The sequence below is a fragment of the Grammomys surdaster genome, unplaced genomic scaffold (genome assembly GCF_004785775.1).
Source record: "Grammomys surdaster isolate TR1022 unplaced genomic scaffold, NIH_TR_1.0 806, whole genome shotgun sequence".
NCBI classification, from domain to species: domain Eukaryota; kingdom Metazoa; phylum Chordata; class Mammalia; order Rodentia; family Muridae; genus Grammomys; species Grammomys surdaster.
The window spans coordinates 385153-402732 of record NW_021605225.1 but is presented as its reverse complement, the minus strand read 5'-3'; the positions used below and the strand labels follow the sequence as shown (position 1 = coordinate 402732).

The 17580-nt window shown below is 42.3% G+C and overlaps 1 protein-coding gene across 2 annotated transcripts in view; it reads left to right on the top strand.

The window, feature by feature from the left end:
* Map3k5 (mitogen-activated protein kinase kinase kinase 5) overlaps positions 1-17580 on the top strand; it is a 188343-nt gene that overhangs the window by 133559 nt on the left and 37204 nt on the right. For both annotated transcript variants that reach the window (XM_028782601.1, XM_028782600.1), the window contains exons 15-18: positions 7341-7474; positions 11484-11611; positions 12209-12345; positions 16850-16955. In XM_028782601.1, the coding sequence (XP_028638434.1) occupies positions 7341-7474; positions 11484-11611; positions 12209-12345; positions 16850-16955 (505 nt within the window). The remainder of the gene's footprint in view (positions 1-7340; positions 7475-11483; positions 11612-12208; positions 12346-16849; positions 16956-17580) is intronic.

Sequence of the window (17580 nt, the reverse complement as noted above, 5' to 3'; positions counted from 1 at the left end):
TATGTCCCTCCTGCCCAGCTATTGGTGTCGGGCATCTTTATTTACCACTTAGAAATAACTTGGGGACAAAGTCACACAGCATCACTTGGTTCTACCTGCAGACTCTCTTGTCTCTGGGGCAACTGGTCTTGGGGAACTGGTATTAGCATTAGAATGCAAGCAGCATCAGGCCAACCCACTAGAAGGAAGGTTAGTTAGTGCTTCAAGGGACAGAGCAAAGTGGCATAGTGACAAACCAGTGAAAAGCACTGAAAGTTTTGACAGTTTTGTAAGGCAACTTCTTGTCTACATTGGAATACTTAATGCTCCCTTTGGGAGGAAGCTGCAGCAGCTGTTTTTAAAGGTTTTGCTATGTCAACAAAAGCCTCCCCACCCCCATACCCTAAGGCTGCCCTTTGCTTTGATATTTTCAGTAGAAAATAATCTTCATCTACATTGTCAGGACCAAGTGGATTCCAACTAATCCATTCAGAAAATATCAATCACCTAGTATACAGTCAATTCTTCGGAATCTGGAGAGCTTGAAGTAGACCCCAGCTGTCATCGAGCCAGTGTTTCGAGGAGAAACAGACAATAACAAATAAATAAAATATGTAGTATGATAGTGCTCAGTGCTAAGGGCAAATGAAGCAAGACTGAAGGGGTGGGCTATAGGGTGCCAGGGATATGCAGTTTTACACAGGGGGATAAGGAAGTTTCTTGAAAAATGGCTTCTTGTGTTCAGAGTGTAGCTCATGGGTAGAACACTTGCCTGACCCATGGGAGATTCTGGGTTTTATTCCTTATGTTTGTACCTACTGTATTTGATATTCTGTTAATAGTATTGATAGTTATTAATGTATTTTCACATTTATTAAGGAGGCAGTATAGACCAAATACTAATAAAACAGCCTCTTAGGTCCACGAAATGACTGCTTATGTGATGTGATTTAGTCCTAGAGGAAAATGTCTGGACTTTACAAGGTGGTTCTTTCACCGTCTGGAGAATCCGGATCTGTTGTGGGAGAATCAGTGATCTGCTTGGAAGATCAGGGATCTGTTATTTGCCCCTGTCACTCCTATCCTTTGTGCCAGTTCTCTTCCCAGGCCCAGTTTATATTTTCTGGACAGACAACAAAGAAGAATGATTTTACATGTATTCCCATCATTGCTTTGAAATGGGACTGCTGTCTCCCTTAGCAACAACCTGACTTGCTAACCTATTGCCATAGAAATAGAACACAAGATTCATAAGTACTGTGATGCCTCTAAACCACCTCCATTCTTTCTCCATCCACTATTTTCTTCCCATGTTAGTTGTTTAACAAGTTGCTTAAGATTAACCCTAATGTTTGTCTCAGGTCCCCACATTCACATGCCTGTCTCTGGCAGACTTCCCTAGACAGGGCATCCCTCCTCCTTAGATAGGAGGGTTGTCCTCTAATATATGATACTCTAGGCACTTAGAGGGGATGCTCAAGGCTGCCATCAAGTAACCCGCCGCCTCCCTGCCTCCTGGGGACTCAGCCCCATTCTATGCTCAGTTTTCTGTTCACCACATAGCTAATTCCCTCTCCTTACATAGCATCCAGCTTCCTAGCTCAGCTCCCTTTCAGAATTACCTTTTTAATTTATATCTTTATTTTCTAATAGAAAAATAAGCAGTAAAGCATCGAAGTGGTAATTGCCTTTGAGATGGTTTTTATTTGAAGATCATCTGTTTTTATTTCAAGATCATCTGAGTTTTGTTTATGACTGCCATTTTCAGTAGGAGTCAACTTCTGTACCTAACACATAATTTAACAAAACCGGTGCTGGGATGCTTAGATTGCTGCAGGAAACTGAAAGCCAACTAAACCTATCAGCATACATGCTCTTTACTGAGCCAAATCAGTGTTCCTGGGTGAATATACTTTCAACCAAAACTAAACTGATACTGAACCTTTTTCTTTTCCTAGACAGTATCTCATAGCCCAAGCTGGCCTCAAATTATATACAAGGCAACTCTTTAACCTCTGACCCTCCTGCCTCTGCCTCCCTACCTGATACTGACTCCAGATGATCTATTGCCTGCTTTTAAAACTTTGTACTGTATTCTAACTTATTAAGCAAATAGTTACTGAGCTAAAATAAGGGATGATGGTGCAAACAAGTGGGCAAGACTGGGTCTGTGGAACATGTGAGCAGAAGGGTCAAAGTGTACCTCCTTGGTAGATGCATGTTGGCATGCACCACTCCTTGGATTCAGTCCCTAGTGATAACAGTAACCAAGGTAGAGCGGAACATCTCGGAAGCACATCAGGTCATCTTGAGAAGTCAACAGACGGTGGGTTGAGGAGCTTGTTCCTGTAGTACGAGGTAGAATTTTGTGTGGGGGAAGAGCAGCTTTGAGGTCGTCCCCACTGGAAGAGACTGACGAGAAAAGAGAGAAAATAGGCAGAGGAGGCCTGGAGGATATTCATGCTGTGCCAAGGAGTCTGCACCTCACCCTGAACACAACCGGGAGCAGAGAGAGTAGAGTTGGTGGTCCTAACATGACAGGTCACTTTGGAATTTTGGATGTTGCAAAGTTGAGGGTCATCTTCCTTGGGAAAACTTACTAGAGAAGAAAGCAACAAGAGGGAAGGGGACCAGCATTAGTAGAGACTCTAAGGCTTGTCCAGAGGCATTAGCACTGAGGACGAAGATGAACCCTGGCAATGTGAGCCTGCACAGAGGAAGCCCCATAGTATCTGTCAGTGGATTTGATGGAGGGAATAAGGGAAGGAACGAATGGAGTCTGCAAAGGCAAGGTTATCAGACATGTGCTTGAAGAGGTGTGTGGCTGTCCAGTGGGTACAGACAATCCGCTGGGACATCCTCATGACGCTGGTGTTGAAAACAAAATCAATACTCATTTATAACCTATCTGTGACAGGGTTCCCTATAGCATGGTATCTTAGTTACTGCTCTGTTGCTGTAAAGAGACAACATGACCAAGGCAAATCTTATAAAAGAAAGCATTTAAGTGGGGGCTTGCGTACAGTTTTAGAGGGTTAGTTCACGATCATCATGGCAGGAAGCTGACAGGCATGGTGTTAGAGCAGTAGCTAAGAGATTTATATCATGATCTGCAGGCAACAGGCAGAGAGAAACTGGGCCTGCTGTGGGCTTTTGAAACCTTAAAGCCCACCCCCAGTAACATTCCTCTTCCAGCAAGACCATACCTCCTAACCCTTCCTAAACAGTTCGCCAACTGGAGACTAACCATGCAAACATATGAGCCGATGGGAGCCATTCTCATTCAAAGCACCGTACATGAGACAGAACACAAACTCTTGATTCTGAAGATCTGGCTTTAAAACACAACTCTGACATTTTCATTAAAAAGAGGTCTCTGATCATGTGTAGATTAATAGGGGTTGTATGTTTTCCTTACAAGGAGTTTGGAGATCAAGTGAGGAAGGTGATATTTTTAAGTTTTGAAGTATTATAATAATGTAAAGTGTTGGTGAATCTCGGTCTAGTGTGTAGGTTTGTTTCTTTGAGAGGGACATTGGCCAGGCAGTGGTGGCGCACGCCTTTAATCCCAGCACTTGGGAGGTAGAGGCAAGCGGATTTCTGAGTTTGAGACCAGCTTGGTCTACAGAGTGAGTTCCAAGACAGTCAGGACTACACAGGGAAACCCTGTCTCTAAGTAAATAAATGAGAGGGATATTGGCAAAGTTGAGCGTCTTTGTTAATGGTCTTTGTTGGTGGGATTCTAGCCAGCACACCACTGGATTCCCAGATTCTAGAGCACAGGAGTTGGGTGTGGCCACTTGACTCGTTGGGTGGTATGGTTGAGCTGGTCTCACTGTGTCTTTACAAGATCCCTGTTGCATGTTCCAAGTCTGGGTGTATTGTTTGACGCTCCCTGCTGCTTCTCCATGACCCGCCCACCCTCACAGTCCTCATCTCTCAAGCAGAATTCCCTGAGTTAGAAGAGCCATCCTTCATCTCTACAGTAGGCGTTCATTCTAGCATAGGAAGGGTCACTGATGTAGCTCTGGTACCCACAATGGATGTTCAAGATTGCCATCAAGAGAACAGACATCTTCTTCCCAGAATTTGGCCTATGTCCCAAGAGAGAGGGGTCCAAGATAGAGTCCTGCATACCCTACTCTAACAAAGTGTTTTGTCCAAGAGATAATGACCCAAGTTCCTTCAACAAGGGCTTCGAAGCTTGGAGCTGAGGCCAGCATAGTCGGAAGGGCCACCAGAGTTTAATTACCATCCGGTGTTGTTGGCTTGTCCTTTTTATCTTTGCTTTTACTATTTATTCATGTATTTGAGACAAGATCTCTTGTAGCTTGGGATGACTCTAGCACCCTTATGTTTCTGAGCATGACCTCGAACCTCTGGTTTACCACCCAAGCTTAAGATTGGAGAAGTGCACACCCTGCTTCCTTTCAACATTTATTTATTTTGGTTAGAGTTGCTATTGCTGGGATAAATTACCATGACCAAAACAGATTGTGGAGGACAGGGTTTATTTGGCTTACACTTTCAAATCATTGTCTATCGCTGAAGGAAGTCAGAACAGGAACTGAATCAGAGCTGGAACTTGGAGGGGTGCTGCTTACTGGCTTGCTCATCAAGGCTTGCTCAGCCTGTTTTCTTGTAGAACCCAGGACCACCAGTGCAGTGATGACCCCACCCACAATGGGCTGGACACTCCCCCATCAACCACTAATTAAGAAAATACCGTGCCAGCTTGCCTACAGCCTGATCTGATGGTAGCATTTTCTTAATTGAGGTTCCCTCCTCTCAGATGACATAAAACTAGCCAGCACAGGGTGCGTGTCCAAGGACACAAGCAAGCGCACACGAGTGGAGATCAGCGCCTTTCTCTCCTTCCACCATGTGAGACTGAACGCAGGTCCTTTGGGCTCCCACCGTGGTGACTGCCCTTGCTCACTAGATCATCCTATCACCCTGCTGGCTTCGCGTTCCTTTTTATAACCTTTTCTTATCTTTCTTGGTGTTCTGTTTGGTATCTTACCGTTTCCCTGTTTCATGTCTGAGTATGAATTTATTCTTATCTCCTACTTAGAGCTCAGTTTCTGGAAGTTGCGTTTGGTTGTTGGCAAATATTTATAGTCTGTTTTACTCTTTCTTGTTTTAAAACTTTCTCAGCTTATATCTTTATGTGCACATTTTTCAGTTTCTGAGTCATTAGAGTTTCTTTGAATTTGCTACAATTCACCAGGTGTGGCTATACATGCCTGTACTCTATCCCAACAGGCAAGAAGTGGAAGGAGAGGAACTGAGGCCGAGGCTAGTGTGAGCTACACAGCAAGACTCTGTCTCAAGAAAAAAAAAAATCTGTTATATGCATTTTTTAAAGTTCTATGAAAACCCGATTTGTAAATCTATCTAGTATGTTGTATTTCAACGTCATTTTCTTAACAAACATAAAAATCTATGAACACAGTCATCCTCACATCATCAAATGACACATCAGCATTTAATGTTAAATTCTCTGGCTTTTAGGTGTAAGAAATCATTTCCTTTGCAAAGAAAACAGCAGAGATCATTCTCTGAGGCAAATCTGTTGCAAATCTGCACCCCAGACAGCTGTAGGTAGTGCAGGGTTGGGGGCAGCCGTTGTCCTCAGGGTCTCTCCTGTCTACACCCATTCTCTGGCTTCTTCCGGGACACAACTCGATCATCAGAAGGTCATAAATCCTGCCGTTCCTGTCTAGGGCTTGAGTCTCCTCATCCTGTGTGCTGGACTTTTGATGTGCCGCCTCCAGTCTGAGGTGGCTTCTATGAAGTGTTCTCTGTCCCCCATTGACTTTGATGCAGTTCTGACCAAATCCTTGACCCTTGTAGGCTCTGGACTATAAATGTTTCCTTTTTACATAAAAGATCAAAAATGTCCTCTCTTTTTTTATTTTAAGGATCCCTTGGGGACTTTTGAGTATTACTTCTATCTCAGGTCTGTAGCCATTCCTGAGAGTGCTTCTCTCTTCCTTGCAAATTCTCTCATCTTGATCCACAAAAACCTCATCATGTAAGACTGAGGGTAAAATATAAATGATCCTTCTTTATCCATCACCTACTCAGACCTCCACCTTTGCTCCCCCTCGAGCTCTGTCATTGGTTTTATTGTCCTGGCAGCCTGGGAAGTACTTCAGGAGCACACGTTGAGAAACAGAGGGGAACTTAGCTAGAGGTGGCAGAAGAGACAGATGTCTACCAGGTTGATGGTGAAAATCGGGACGGGGTTGGGGGGAAGGACTGCGAGGCTTCCTGGAAGCACCTTCACACCCCTAACTGCAAAGCTCATATTTGCCACATGCACTACCAAACAAGAACACGCCACCTGCCTTGTGTGGGCAGTGTCTTTTTTTTATTCTCAAAGGAGTTGTTTAAATAATATATAAATTTATAATACAATATATAATATATATAATACATAATGTATAATATATGATAATATATTTAGTTGTAAAGGAAATGATTTCTTGCACCTAAAAGCTAGAAAATTTAACATGAAATACTGGTGTGTAATGAAGATGACTGTTCATGGATTTTAATCTTTGGTTTTATTGTTGTTGTTTTGTTTTGTTTTTTGGTTTTTTGAGACAGGGTTTCTCTGTGTAGCCCTCGCTGTCCTGGAACTCACTCTGTAGACCAGGCTGGCCTCAAACTCAGAAATCCGCCTGCCTCTGCCTCCCAAGTGCTGGGATTAAAGGCGTGCGCCACCACTGCCCGGCGGATTTTAATCTTTTAAAACTAATTTTGGAGCTTTTCCTATTTTGTTTATTAATTTTTAATTAGCATGCAAAATAATGGACTTCCTTGGGGTATTTTCATCTATGTAGATTATTATACTTTGTTTATGGATAACTTCATTTCCCATCTTCCCACATACTGGTTCCCTCCCTCTCCACTAGTGGTTCTTCCTTCTGCTTTCCATTCTCTCTCTCTCTCTCTCTCTCTCTCTCTCTCTCTCTCTCTCTCTCTTTCACACACACACACACACATAAATGCACATATAATGTATTATATAATATAAATATATAATATATTTATAATAATATATTATATATAATAATTTCTTATTCTTGATCACCTAAGAAGCCCATCTTACTATTTCATTTGTAAAGCCATTGTTAAAATAAGGAAAATGTTTGTGAAAAGACCTAATAATATTTGCTTGGTAGTACCAGAAATCCCAGCACTTGGGAAGTAGAGGCAGGAGGAAGGTAAAATCAGGGTCAACTTGGGCTATAAGACCCTGCCTAAAGCAAACAAATTTTAAAAACTGGTATTTTAAATGTCACTTTCAACTAATGTCTTGATCGTCTGTCTTGTCCCTCCCCCCTCTACAGTACGACTACGAATATGATGAAAATGGAGACAGAGTCGTGTTAGGAAAGGGTACCTACGGGATAGTCTACGCAGGCCGGGACCTGAGCAACCAGGTCAGAATTGCTATTAAGGAAATCCCAGAGAGAGACAGCAGGTATGCTAACTCTTGCTAATAAAAGCTATATTCTAACGTGCTTGACTTCTTAACCCTGTGGCAGAAAATACTTGGTGATAGTCTGATTGTTAGAACTGTCTGGAAGCTGTCGTGTTAATTCCAACTCAGTTTTGTCTGTTCATTTAGTAATTGGTACAAGACTCAATGGGAAAACAATGGCTTCCAAAGAGCTGAAGGGAAAATGACCGTGTGTGTGTGTGTGTGTGTGTGTGTGTGTGTGTGTTGCAGCTGGGTCTTACTGGTAGTTGGTTTGTAACAGAGAGGTGGAGAAGCAGTCATGCTTTCCAGGCTGCTGTGTAAGGAGATGCAACACTTGCTCCTCCAGCAAGAAGATCACTGAACACATCAAGAAGCCAGCGGTCCTTTTGACTCCATCAGGGAAGATGGGAGACTGGTCCCTGAACTGGAAAGAGAACGGCAAATGCAGACAATCATAACTGACTGGAGCAGAGGCCACCATGGGAACAAGTGTGGGCTAGAGAACCTGAACTCTGGCTAGCAGAGTGCTGGAGGCACCGGGTGGAGGGAGGAGTCTAGGGGATGAAGAATTCCCGGGGACCCACTCATGAGCAGCCCCACACTTGTGTGAGTTTTACTTTGTAAAGTTCTACCACACCTTCACTATAAATATAAGAGAAAAATCCCATTGTGTTTGTAGCAGGGAGAGGAGACACTTTAAAATATGTCAGAGGATTTAGTTCTCTCTATCAAGGCCTGTTCTCAGAGAGCCTGACCTCTCATGAGGTGAAAGAACGAAGAAGAATCCAGTCCAGCACCCGATCTCACTGAAGTGGAAGACTAGGAAGCACGTCAGAAGTGCCCAGCAGCCTCAGTGACAGGGACACAAGACTAGAGAGCATTCTCACCCCTACTTACCATAGCCCAGCACTACCCACAGGAAAGGCCTGTTCACTCTGATTCTCCTGCCCAGAATATCACATGTACCTTTCAAAAAATAAGGCTTGCTAGAAGGCAGAAACATTGAAGAGCATTAACAGCATCAGAACCAGAGCCAGACTTGGCAAGTTGAAAGGAGCAGACCGGGGATTTATGATGCTGAGTCTTCTAACTGACAGAGTAGACATGGGTGAGTGGCTCTGAGGTAGGAATCCTAGGGAAGAAGGTAAAGAAACCGTTAGAGGTTGGAAGTGTCGTCACAGCTTCCCATACATAGCTGAGACGCTTCCCTAGCACGGCACATGGAGTGTAGTCGACATGTTCGGAGGAGCTTCCAAAGTTGAAAAGGGGTGTGGGGATGGGGGACTAAAAAGAAGTCGAAGATAGAAAAAAATCTAAGAACTGTGTGACAGCTACAAAATAGATATACTTAATGGGTCACTAGAGACAAAAGAGGAGAGAGACAGAGGAATATCTGAAGAAACAATTATTCTATCCATACATAATAGGCCAACTAGCTGGGCATGTATTGAGACCCCCTTCTCAAAACAAATGCTGGAAAATACTAGCCTAGATGATTAACAGCGGAGGTTGAGCCTGAAGAGACTTACAGACAAGTAGTTTTTTCCAAGCTAAGTATATGAAGTATCTCAAATGCTACCATTTCTTCTATTTTTATACCTAGTAAAAAAAATTCCATTTTCTTGCAATTTTCCTAGTGTAGCCCACTTTCTTGACCTGATAAGTCATTACTTCATGCCCACTTAGATCTTGGCTCTTACACTGGTGAAAACTGTCTGGTGTCGATAACCTTTTCCACACTGGAGAGGAACATTTACCCCTCGCTCGGCTGGACTCTTGATTAGAATCATATCTACTCAAGATATAAATTCTGAACTAGCTTTGGTTTAAATAATGAGATTTGGATGTGTGTGTCTCTTAATCTTACATATAGACATTTATGATTTGATTTTCAATGGAGAGTCAGAAGGTAGGATGCCTTCCTTTGCTTGGTGATAAAGTGAGTTAGTTGCTTATATCAGGTTGATGATCTTAATCTTCTAAATCTATAGCTCAGAGACAGTGTGTGCCACGAGTATATATCTAGGGCAGTCATGAACTAGTCTCAAAGTGTCTTCCATCTCTCCAGAGTAACTCTGTCTTCACAGCTGAGCGTCAGTCATTACCTAAGGGTCTTGTCGGTACTAATGTACATTAGTAGTTCTTGTGTCAACTCATACCATATCAAAATGCTCTTGTGTCTCTCACTGATAAACTATTAAAGGATCACCTTAATGCCTGCCCTTTAGTTCCTATAGCAGGTCTAAAGAGTAAATAAATATGGCTGAGACATAGAGACATAGGGGCGTTTCTTTGTTTTTTGTTTTTTTTCTTGACAGCTTTCTGAGGAGTATTAATACAGATTATTAAAGTTTATCTCAATTAAGTGAATTTTGATCTTCATTAAGTAAGTGCTTGTGCTAGAACTCACCCTGCACTGCTTCATGAAGACACTATTATTTAACACTGAATTTTACTCTTTGTTACTGTCCTTCTAAAAAGCTTCCATCTGGATTTGTCATTGGGATATCTGAACATCATTCCTTAAGCGTATGTCTGAAGCAAGACTGGGAGGTCAAGTTTTTATTTAACATGTCTTAGTGTAGTTAGAGCCTTTTATACCTATAGCCTTTGTGTGTGTGTGTGTGTGTGTGTGTGTGTGTGTCAGAGAGAGAGAGAGAGAAAGAGTGAGAGAGAGAGAGAGAGAGAGAGAGAGAGAGAGAGGGGTGTGTGTGTGTGTGTGTGTGTGTGTGTGTTAAGGGATAGCATTAAATCATTAGGTATAGTTGCTGGCACTCAGCATATTTAGCTTATTAAATATTGCTTATAGAAGAATGCTGATTTGAACTGCCCACTGTAGATTGCAACAGATCAATCCAAAATGGATTCATTCATGTTCAGGTTTGATGTCACCTACACTTAATCTGTTTGTTTATATGGTCTGACCTTTCTGTAAATCAAGATTTATAGCATCCAAAGAAGCCCACCCATTCTAAGCCATAAGAATAAGCAAATCCCTACCTCAGTACATGCAAGAATCATACCTGAAGCCGGCCAGTTGCTTTTTGGACCATGTTGTTTTCTCATTCCTGCTTAAACTACATTAAGCCTGAGCTGTTCTGTCCTGTCCTGAATCCTGTCTGTTTGAACCAGACACTGTCATGAATTGCCAATGGAAGCCAATTGAATCATTAAAAGTTGATTTGTTGAAATTTTATTATTTGACAAGCTATGCAATATATGCCTAAGTGCTCACTGATCTTGCTGTTCTTCAGAGGATAAGGTTTACAAGACCTCATTTAATGAGCAGAAGCGCTGTGCTAGTTCAGAAATAAAGCACTTTGACGATTTGTTAGTTGCATACACTGAGCACATGATTTTGAACTCTGGTGTGCAGCTGGCCTTTCAGTGTAGAGGTTTGTTTAGATAAAGTGAAAATCATTATTTGTTAGATTTTGTTGATTCAGAAGGTGAGGGGTTTGAATGAGTGGATGGAAAGAAACTGGAACATGAAAGGCTTTGCAATTCCTACTAAAGAGTTGATGAACTGTTGGGAAGTTGTGGATGAACATTGTTAAGATATTGGGACTATTTGCCTTTCTGAACAAGAGCCCCCGGCATAGTGCTTATGATGAAGATGCCAGTGGAGCAGGCTGCCAGCTAATACGGACAGTGCTGTGAATAGTATCTGATGTCCTAGGTCAAGTTTTAAGTCTGTCAGTTGTGTTGTAATCTTGGGTTTTCATTCTATTAATCACTTCCCTTGTCTGTAAAATGGGTATCCCTAGTAGTACATTTAGTTAAAAGAAATGAGTTGATCTATGCAAGGAGCTTTGAACAATACCCAGCTCCTTTCCCCTGGTCCTGATGAGCTGCAGTGTCACAGAATTTATGAGAAACAAAGGGCTTACAGAGTCATTGATTTTTATTTGTGGGCACAGATTACCTGGTATTTGCAGTGTGCACTGCTTAAGTTAATGCTCTAAAGTGTGGCTGATACCTAGCATACTGTCATTTGCGTGTCTTCCAGATACTCTCAGCCCCTGCATGAAGAAATTGCCTTGCACAAGCATCTGAAACACAAAAACATTGTCCAGTATCTGGGCTCCTTCAGTGAGAATGGTTTCATCAAAATCTTCATGGAGCAAGTCCCGGGAGGTAAGATGTTTCTTACTTTCAGAACTGTGAATTTCTAAGCCCTGAAGAAGAGCTAGATTGCATGGAATTTGTTAGGGTCCAGATCTTGATTTATCTGTGTTGAGACAACGGTCAGATTGGTGGCATGACCTTGATGTTTCTCAGCAGGCAAGACAGACATTTTGAAACCATTTTACTTTCAGTCACTGTGGCTTGGATTAAAGCTAGCATCCGAGCATCCTGTTATTTAGACTGTTGATAATGATTGCCTTCAGAATAGGGATAGTCTCTTTTTTTGTTTGTTTGTTTGGTTTGTTTTTTGAGACAGGGTTTCTCTGTATAGCCCTGGCTGTCCTGGAACTCACTCTGTAGACCAGGCTAGCCTTGAACTCAGAAATCCACCTGCCTCTGCCTCTGCCTCTGAAGTGCTGGGATTAAAGGCGTGCACCACCACCGCCCGGCTCAGGATATTTTCATATTCTTATTTGAGTCCAGGTAACCAGTAGAGTCTGGCCTACTGTGAAGAGCCAGTGCATTCTGGCTTAATTTGATGTCACGTTATGTATACACTTTAAGGAGCATGGATGGGTTTTACTCACTGTTTCTCTTCTCTTACAGGAAGCCTCTCTGCTCTCCTTCGTTCAAAATGGGGCCCATTAAAGGACAATGAGCAAACAATTGGCTTCTATACAAAACAGATATTGGAAGGATTAAAGTACCTTCATGACAATCAGATAGTCCACCGGGATATAAAGGTAGGGTGCAGCATGACTCATCCTCCTGGGGTTCTCCCTGGGGAGTTACTTTATCTGAAACCGTTAGGTTACGTTCTGAGTGTTCACTGTGAATGGGGAGTGAGGAAATGGGAGCCATTCTTGTCCACTGTGTGCAGTTATGTTCATGCCGTCGTCGTCTTCCGTACAGCAGAGCTGCCTTACCAACTGAAGACAGTAGACTTCACTGCCCGTCTGTGAGGTTTTCTAGGACCTCTGTAGGGTAGACTTTAGTATGCCCAGATGGAACAGGACATGGCCTATTAATCCTTATACAAATTCCTAAAATAAAAGCATCAGCTTCTCTTGAAAAAGGAAATTCAAAACTATTAAACCTTGGCTTTTTGAAATTAAAATACAATTACATCATTTCCCTCCTATTTCTCCTTGTCTGAGTGTCTCTCTCTGTCTCTCTCTGTCTCTCCCTCTACTTTTCTCACCCACCCTTCCCCTCCACCCTCCATTGCATTCAAATTCATGGCCTCCATTTCTTTAATTGTTGAGCTATATATCCCTAAATATGTAAATACAATCTGCTCAGTGTGTAGTGTTAGCTCGGTTTCAGGGTGACCTCTTAGGATTGGATAATCAATTTGGAGGCTCCTCCCTGGGGAAGATTTCTATTTCTCCTGCTCTCAGCATTCCTTAGTTGCCTTTAGTTCTTTGTCTAGCGTTGATGCCCCATAAGATTTCATCTTCCATGGTAGTGTGTCTATTGGTGTCATCCATCTCTGGGTCTTGTTTAAGCAGCCATGTTGATGAGACTTCCTGGGTGTAGCTTCTCTGACATTTCTTTTTCTTTCTTTTTTGGTTTTTCGAGACAGGGTTTCTCTTATATAGCCTGGGCTGCCCTGGAACTCACTCTGTAGACCAGGCTGGCCTCGAACTCAGAAATCCACCTGCCTCTGCCTCCCAAGTGCTGGGATTAAAGGCATGTGCCACCACTGTCTGGCTTCTCTGACATTTCTAGGAGAGAAAACCTCACAACAAACTTCCTGTTACTTTCTGGATCTTAAAATCTTTCTGCTCTCTCTTCTGCTATGACCCTTGAGCCTTTGATGAAGGAGTTGTGTTGTAGGTATATTGTTGGCCCTTCGGTGAAGGGATTATGTTGTAGATGTATCATTGATGAAGGAGCTGTGTTGTATCATTGGGTCATTGGTGAAGGAGCAGTGTTGTATCATTGGGTCACTGGTGAAGGAGCTGTGTTGTATCATTGGGTCACTGGTGAAGGAGCTGTGATGTATCATTGGGTCATTGGTGAAGGAGCTGTGTTGTATCATTGGGTCACTGGTGAAGGAGCTGTGTTGTAGGTGTATCATTGGGTCATTGGTGAAGAAGCTGTGTTGTATCATTGGGTCATTGTGAAGGAGCTGTGTTGTATCATTGAGTCATTGATGAAGGAGCTGTGTTGTATCATTGGGTCATTGGCGAAGGAGCTGTGATGTATCATTGGGTCATTGGTGAAGGAGCTGTGTTGTATCACTGGGTCATTGGTGAAGGACCTGTGTTGTATCACTGGGTCATTGGTGAAGGAGCTGTGTTGTATCATTGGGTCATTGGTGAAGGAGCTGTGTTGTATCATTGGGTCACTGGTGAAGGAGCTGTGTTGTGGGTGTATTGTTGGGCCTGGGTACAATACTGTCACTTCTCTGCATTTTGATCTATTATAGGTTTCTTTAGTGGTCTCTGTCTATTGCAAGGAGAAGTTGCTTTGATGAGAAAGGAGAACTACACTTTTCTGTGGACATAAGGATAAATGTTAGGAATAGAGTTAGGAGTCATGATAGTTTAGTAAAGTGGTAGATAGTGGTTCTCCTCCAAAGTTTGTGACTTTATAGTTCCTTGCAATTGTCTGGGTTTCTAGTACAAGGCATCATTTCCCTCTTGTTGAATGGGCCTTACATCCAATTAGAGAACTCTTGGTTACCAGTAAATATGCTTGCCACTATGCACTCTTAGGGCTACTGTGCAGTACTGGTTCTGGTTCATAGGCATTATAGCTGGGTAACTATTAGCTGCTGTCTCTCCTTGGACGCTTGCATGGCTTCTTCTGATACAACCAAAGCTCAGCCTCATGGAGGAGGCTCTAAAATCAGAACCAGCTTGGATTCCTTATGTCTAGTCCAAAGTATATGGTATGTTCAGCAATAGAGACTGATGTTCAGCTTCTGGGAGGCATCCAAGGCAGTGGCAATAGCCATGTATGGGGAGTCTCTTCAACAACCCTGACCCACAGCTCAAAAGGGTACTTCTCTTGCCTGATGTTTGGGCTTTTGTTAGCTAGTGTATGGCTTTTGGGGAGAGCATTATCAGCCTAGATGGGAAATTTCATCTCTATATACATATTAAATGTATGTATATATAGTTATATGTATGTATGCATTATGCATGTATATATAGGTTTACATCTCTTGTATGTAATTCTGATAACTCGATAATAATTGTGATTCCTTATGACTTTTTCAGACATTCTGTTATTTTACCCTCTTCTTTCCTGCTTTATTAACTTCTCTCCACCTCCTTAATTACCAGAACAGCCAGGGGTACACAAAGAAACACTGTCTCCAAAAAATGTGCCCCCTGTTTTTCCCCCTAGATGTCAGTGGCACCCAGATATTTCCCCCATTGATCCCCGCCATGCTCTGTGGTTCCTTTTACCTTCTGGTTTCTGTGGTTAGACTAGTTTCTGTTCTCATGTCTGAAGACTTGGACCTAGGACTACAGATGAGGAAGATCATGGGACATTTGTCTTTCTGGGTTTGGGTCATCTCACTCAATGTGATCTTTTCTAGTTCCTTCCACCTACCTGAAGAGTTCGTGATTTCATTTTCCTTTACAGCTGAGTAGTATTCCATGATGTATATGAACCATATTTTCATTGTCCATGTGTCATTTGAAGGACATTTAGGCTGTCTCATTTCCCAGCTATTGTGACTAGAGCAGCAACAATCATGGCTGAACATGGATCTGTGGGGTAGGATTCAAGTCCTCTGGGCGTACACCGAGGACCGATATAGCTTTGTCAGGTGGTAGACTTAGCTTTCTGAGGATTCTCCACACCAGTTTGCAATCCCACCAACAGTGAGTGAGGGCTCCAACATTTGCTATTGATTGTTTTGTTGATTTTTGCCATTCTGACTGGGGTAAGATGAAATCTGAAAGTTACTTCAGTTTATATGTCCCTAATCACTAGGGACAAGGGATAATTTTTTTGAGCTATTTCTTAGTCATTTTTATTTCTTCTTTGGAGAACTTTATTCAAATCCCAAGCCCATTTATGAATTGATCCTTTGGGGTTTTTTGACTTTCTGATTTTTTAGTTCTTTATATATTCTGCATATTAATCCTCTATTAGATGTATAGCTGGCAAAGATTCCTTCCTAATCTATGGCCTACCTCCTGACTTGATTGTTTCTTAGCTGTGTTTCTTAGCTTTTTAGTTTATAAAGTCTCACTTGTTGATTGTTGGGCTTAATTCCTTGGCAAATGAAGTCCTGTTCAGGAAAATCTGTTTCTGTCCCTATATCTTGCAAGGTACTGCCTAGGTTTTCTACTAGCAAAAACTAATGAAGTTTGGACAGAGCCTGGCTTTCTTAAAGTATGCTCCTTTTGTAAACAAACAAAATTCGTTCACCTTTTGGTGACTACAAAGCCAAAAAGTGCAACTAAGAGATAAAAAGAGAAGGGCATTTCACTATTTAGTACAAGCAAGCAGAGGTTTTTTACTTTGAGGTGTATACTCCTCTAGTGGAGCCTGGCCATGCACACCCATATTGATATTGGAAGGTGCACATGCCTGAGCACGTGCGTGTTCGTCCTGTGTTCACTTTAAGGGCAGAGATCACACAGTCAAAAGGGATAAGTGGTGAGCATAGTACTTCCAGCACTGAGAATTTAGAATGGTAATGAGCAAAGGTTACTATGGGCTACCTAGAAGAAAGGGAGCAATTGTGTGGCTGGTTCCTCTTAAACACGTCTCCAAGAGTGTTAGCCAGAACAAATACCAAGCTTTGAAGGGCTTTTAAACCGGCAGCAGTGTTCTGTGTGTACCATAGGTGTTTGTTTCTAATGCACCTACTATGGCTTACAGCCCTAAAACCAAGTTAAATGTCCTAAGTAATCCACGGAAAGTGAGAAACAACAGAAGAAAATAAGGTGTGTGGGAAGTTAGGAAAGTTGTTTATATAGATACTGTCCACAGGTAATCCAGCCTAACTGTAAACTGTAGTGAACTTTCCCTCGGGGCCATGTTTGACTCCTGACCTGAAGAGAAGATTATAAACAACTGATAACATATAAATAAAAATTATATCAAGAGGTCTGTATTGAAAAGAGTTCTCTCCTGAGATAAGCTGTTAATGAAGGACACATTATTATTATTAAATGCCATTGTTTGTTCTAAGGGCACTTTTATCAGGCTTAAGTCAACCACAAACAGCATCAGTGAAAAGATAACGTTTTGATTGGAATATTCTTTCCCTAGGGTGACAATGTATTGATTAATACCTACAGTGGTGTGCTCAAGATCTCTGACTTCGGGACATCCAAGAGGCTTGCTGGCATAAACCCATGCACCGAAACCTTTACAGGTAGACTTTTCACTAATGATACAGATCTTGGATAATTACAAATGTAATTGCTGAGCCTCAACATCAGGTGAGAGATAAACTAAGTCAGGTTTCTCACGAACACTAATGCTAGGATTGCCTGATGTTCCCTGGAAAGCTGTGTACGGGGTCTGCCTTGACCTTCTGTCTTCTTGGGGTTCTGTGTGGCTCAGCCTATGTGTAACCACTGAAGGCTACTTTCCACTCTCAGCATGCTTGCTTTTTGTTTTCTGTCCTTTTTTCTTGACTGGCTTACAGCCACGCTGACCCTTACAAGTCTGACTACTCTTTACAAACATGCCCTAGCCCAGCCTCTCTGATTCTTACTCATACTCAAACCGTTTCCTATCTGGGCTCCAGTTTCCCTCCTTCTTAGTCTGTTTTCTCCCAGGAATCAATTCCCCTACTCCACAATATAAATAACACTATGATTTCAATTCAGAAAAGAGGAAGTGAGTCATCCACTCGGAAGAGGTGGAGATGAGAAGTTAGGCAATCCGGGGACTCAGTGGCCTCCGATGCAAAGTCCTGGGAGGGTGGAGACAACAATTTCCAAAAAGTTGAACACAGCCAAGTGGAAAATAGAGCCCAACAGATGGATGAGTGC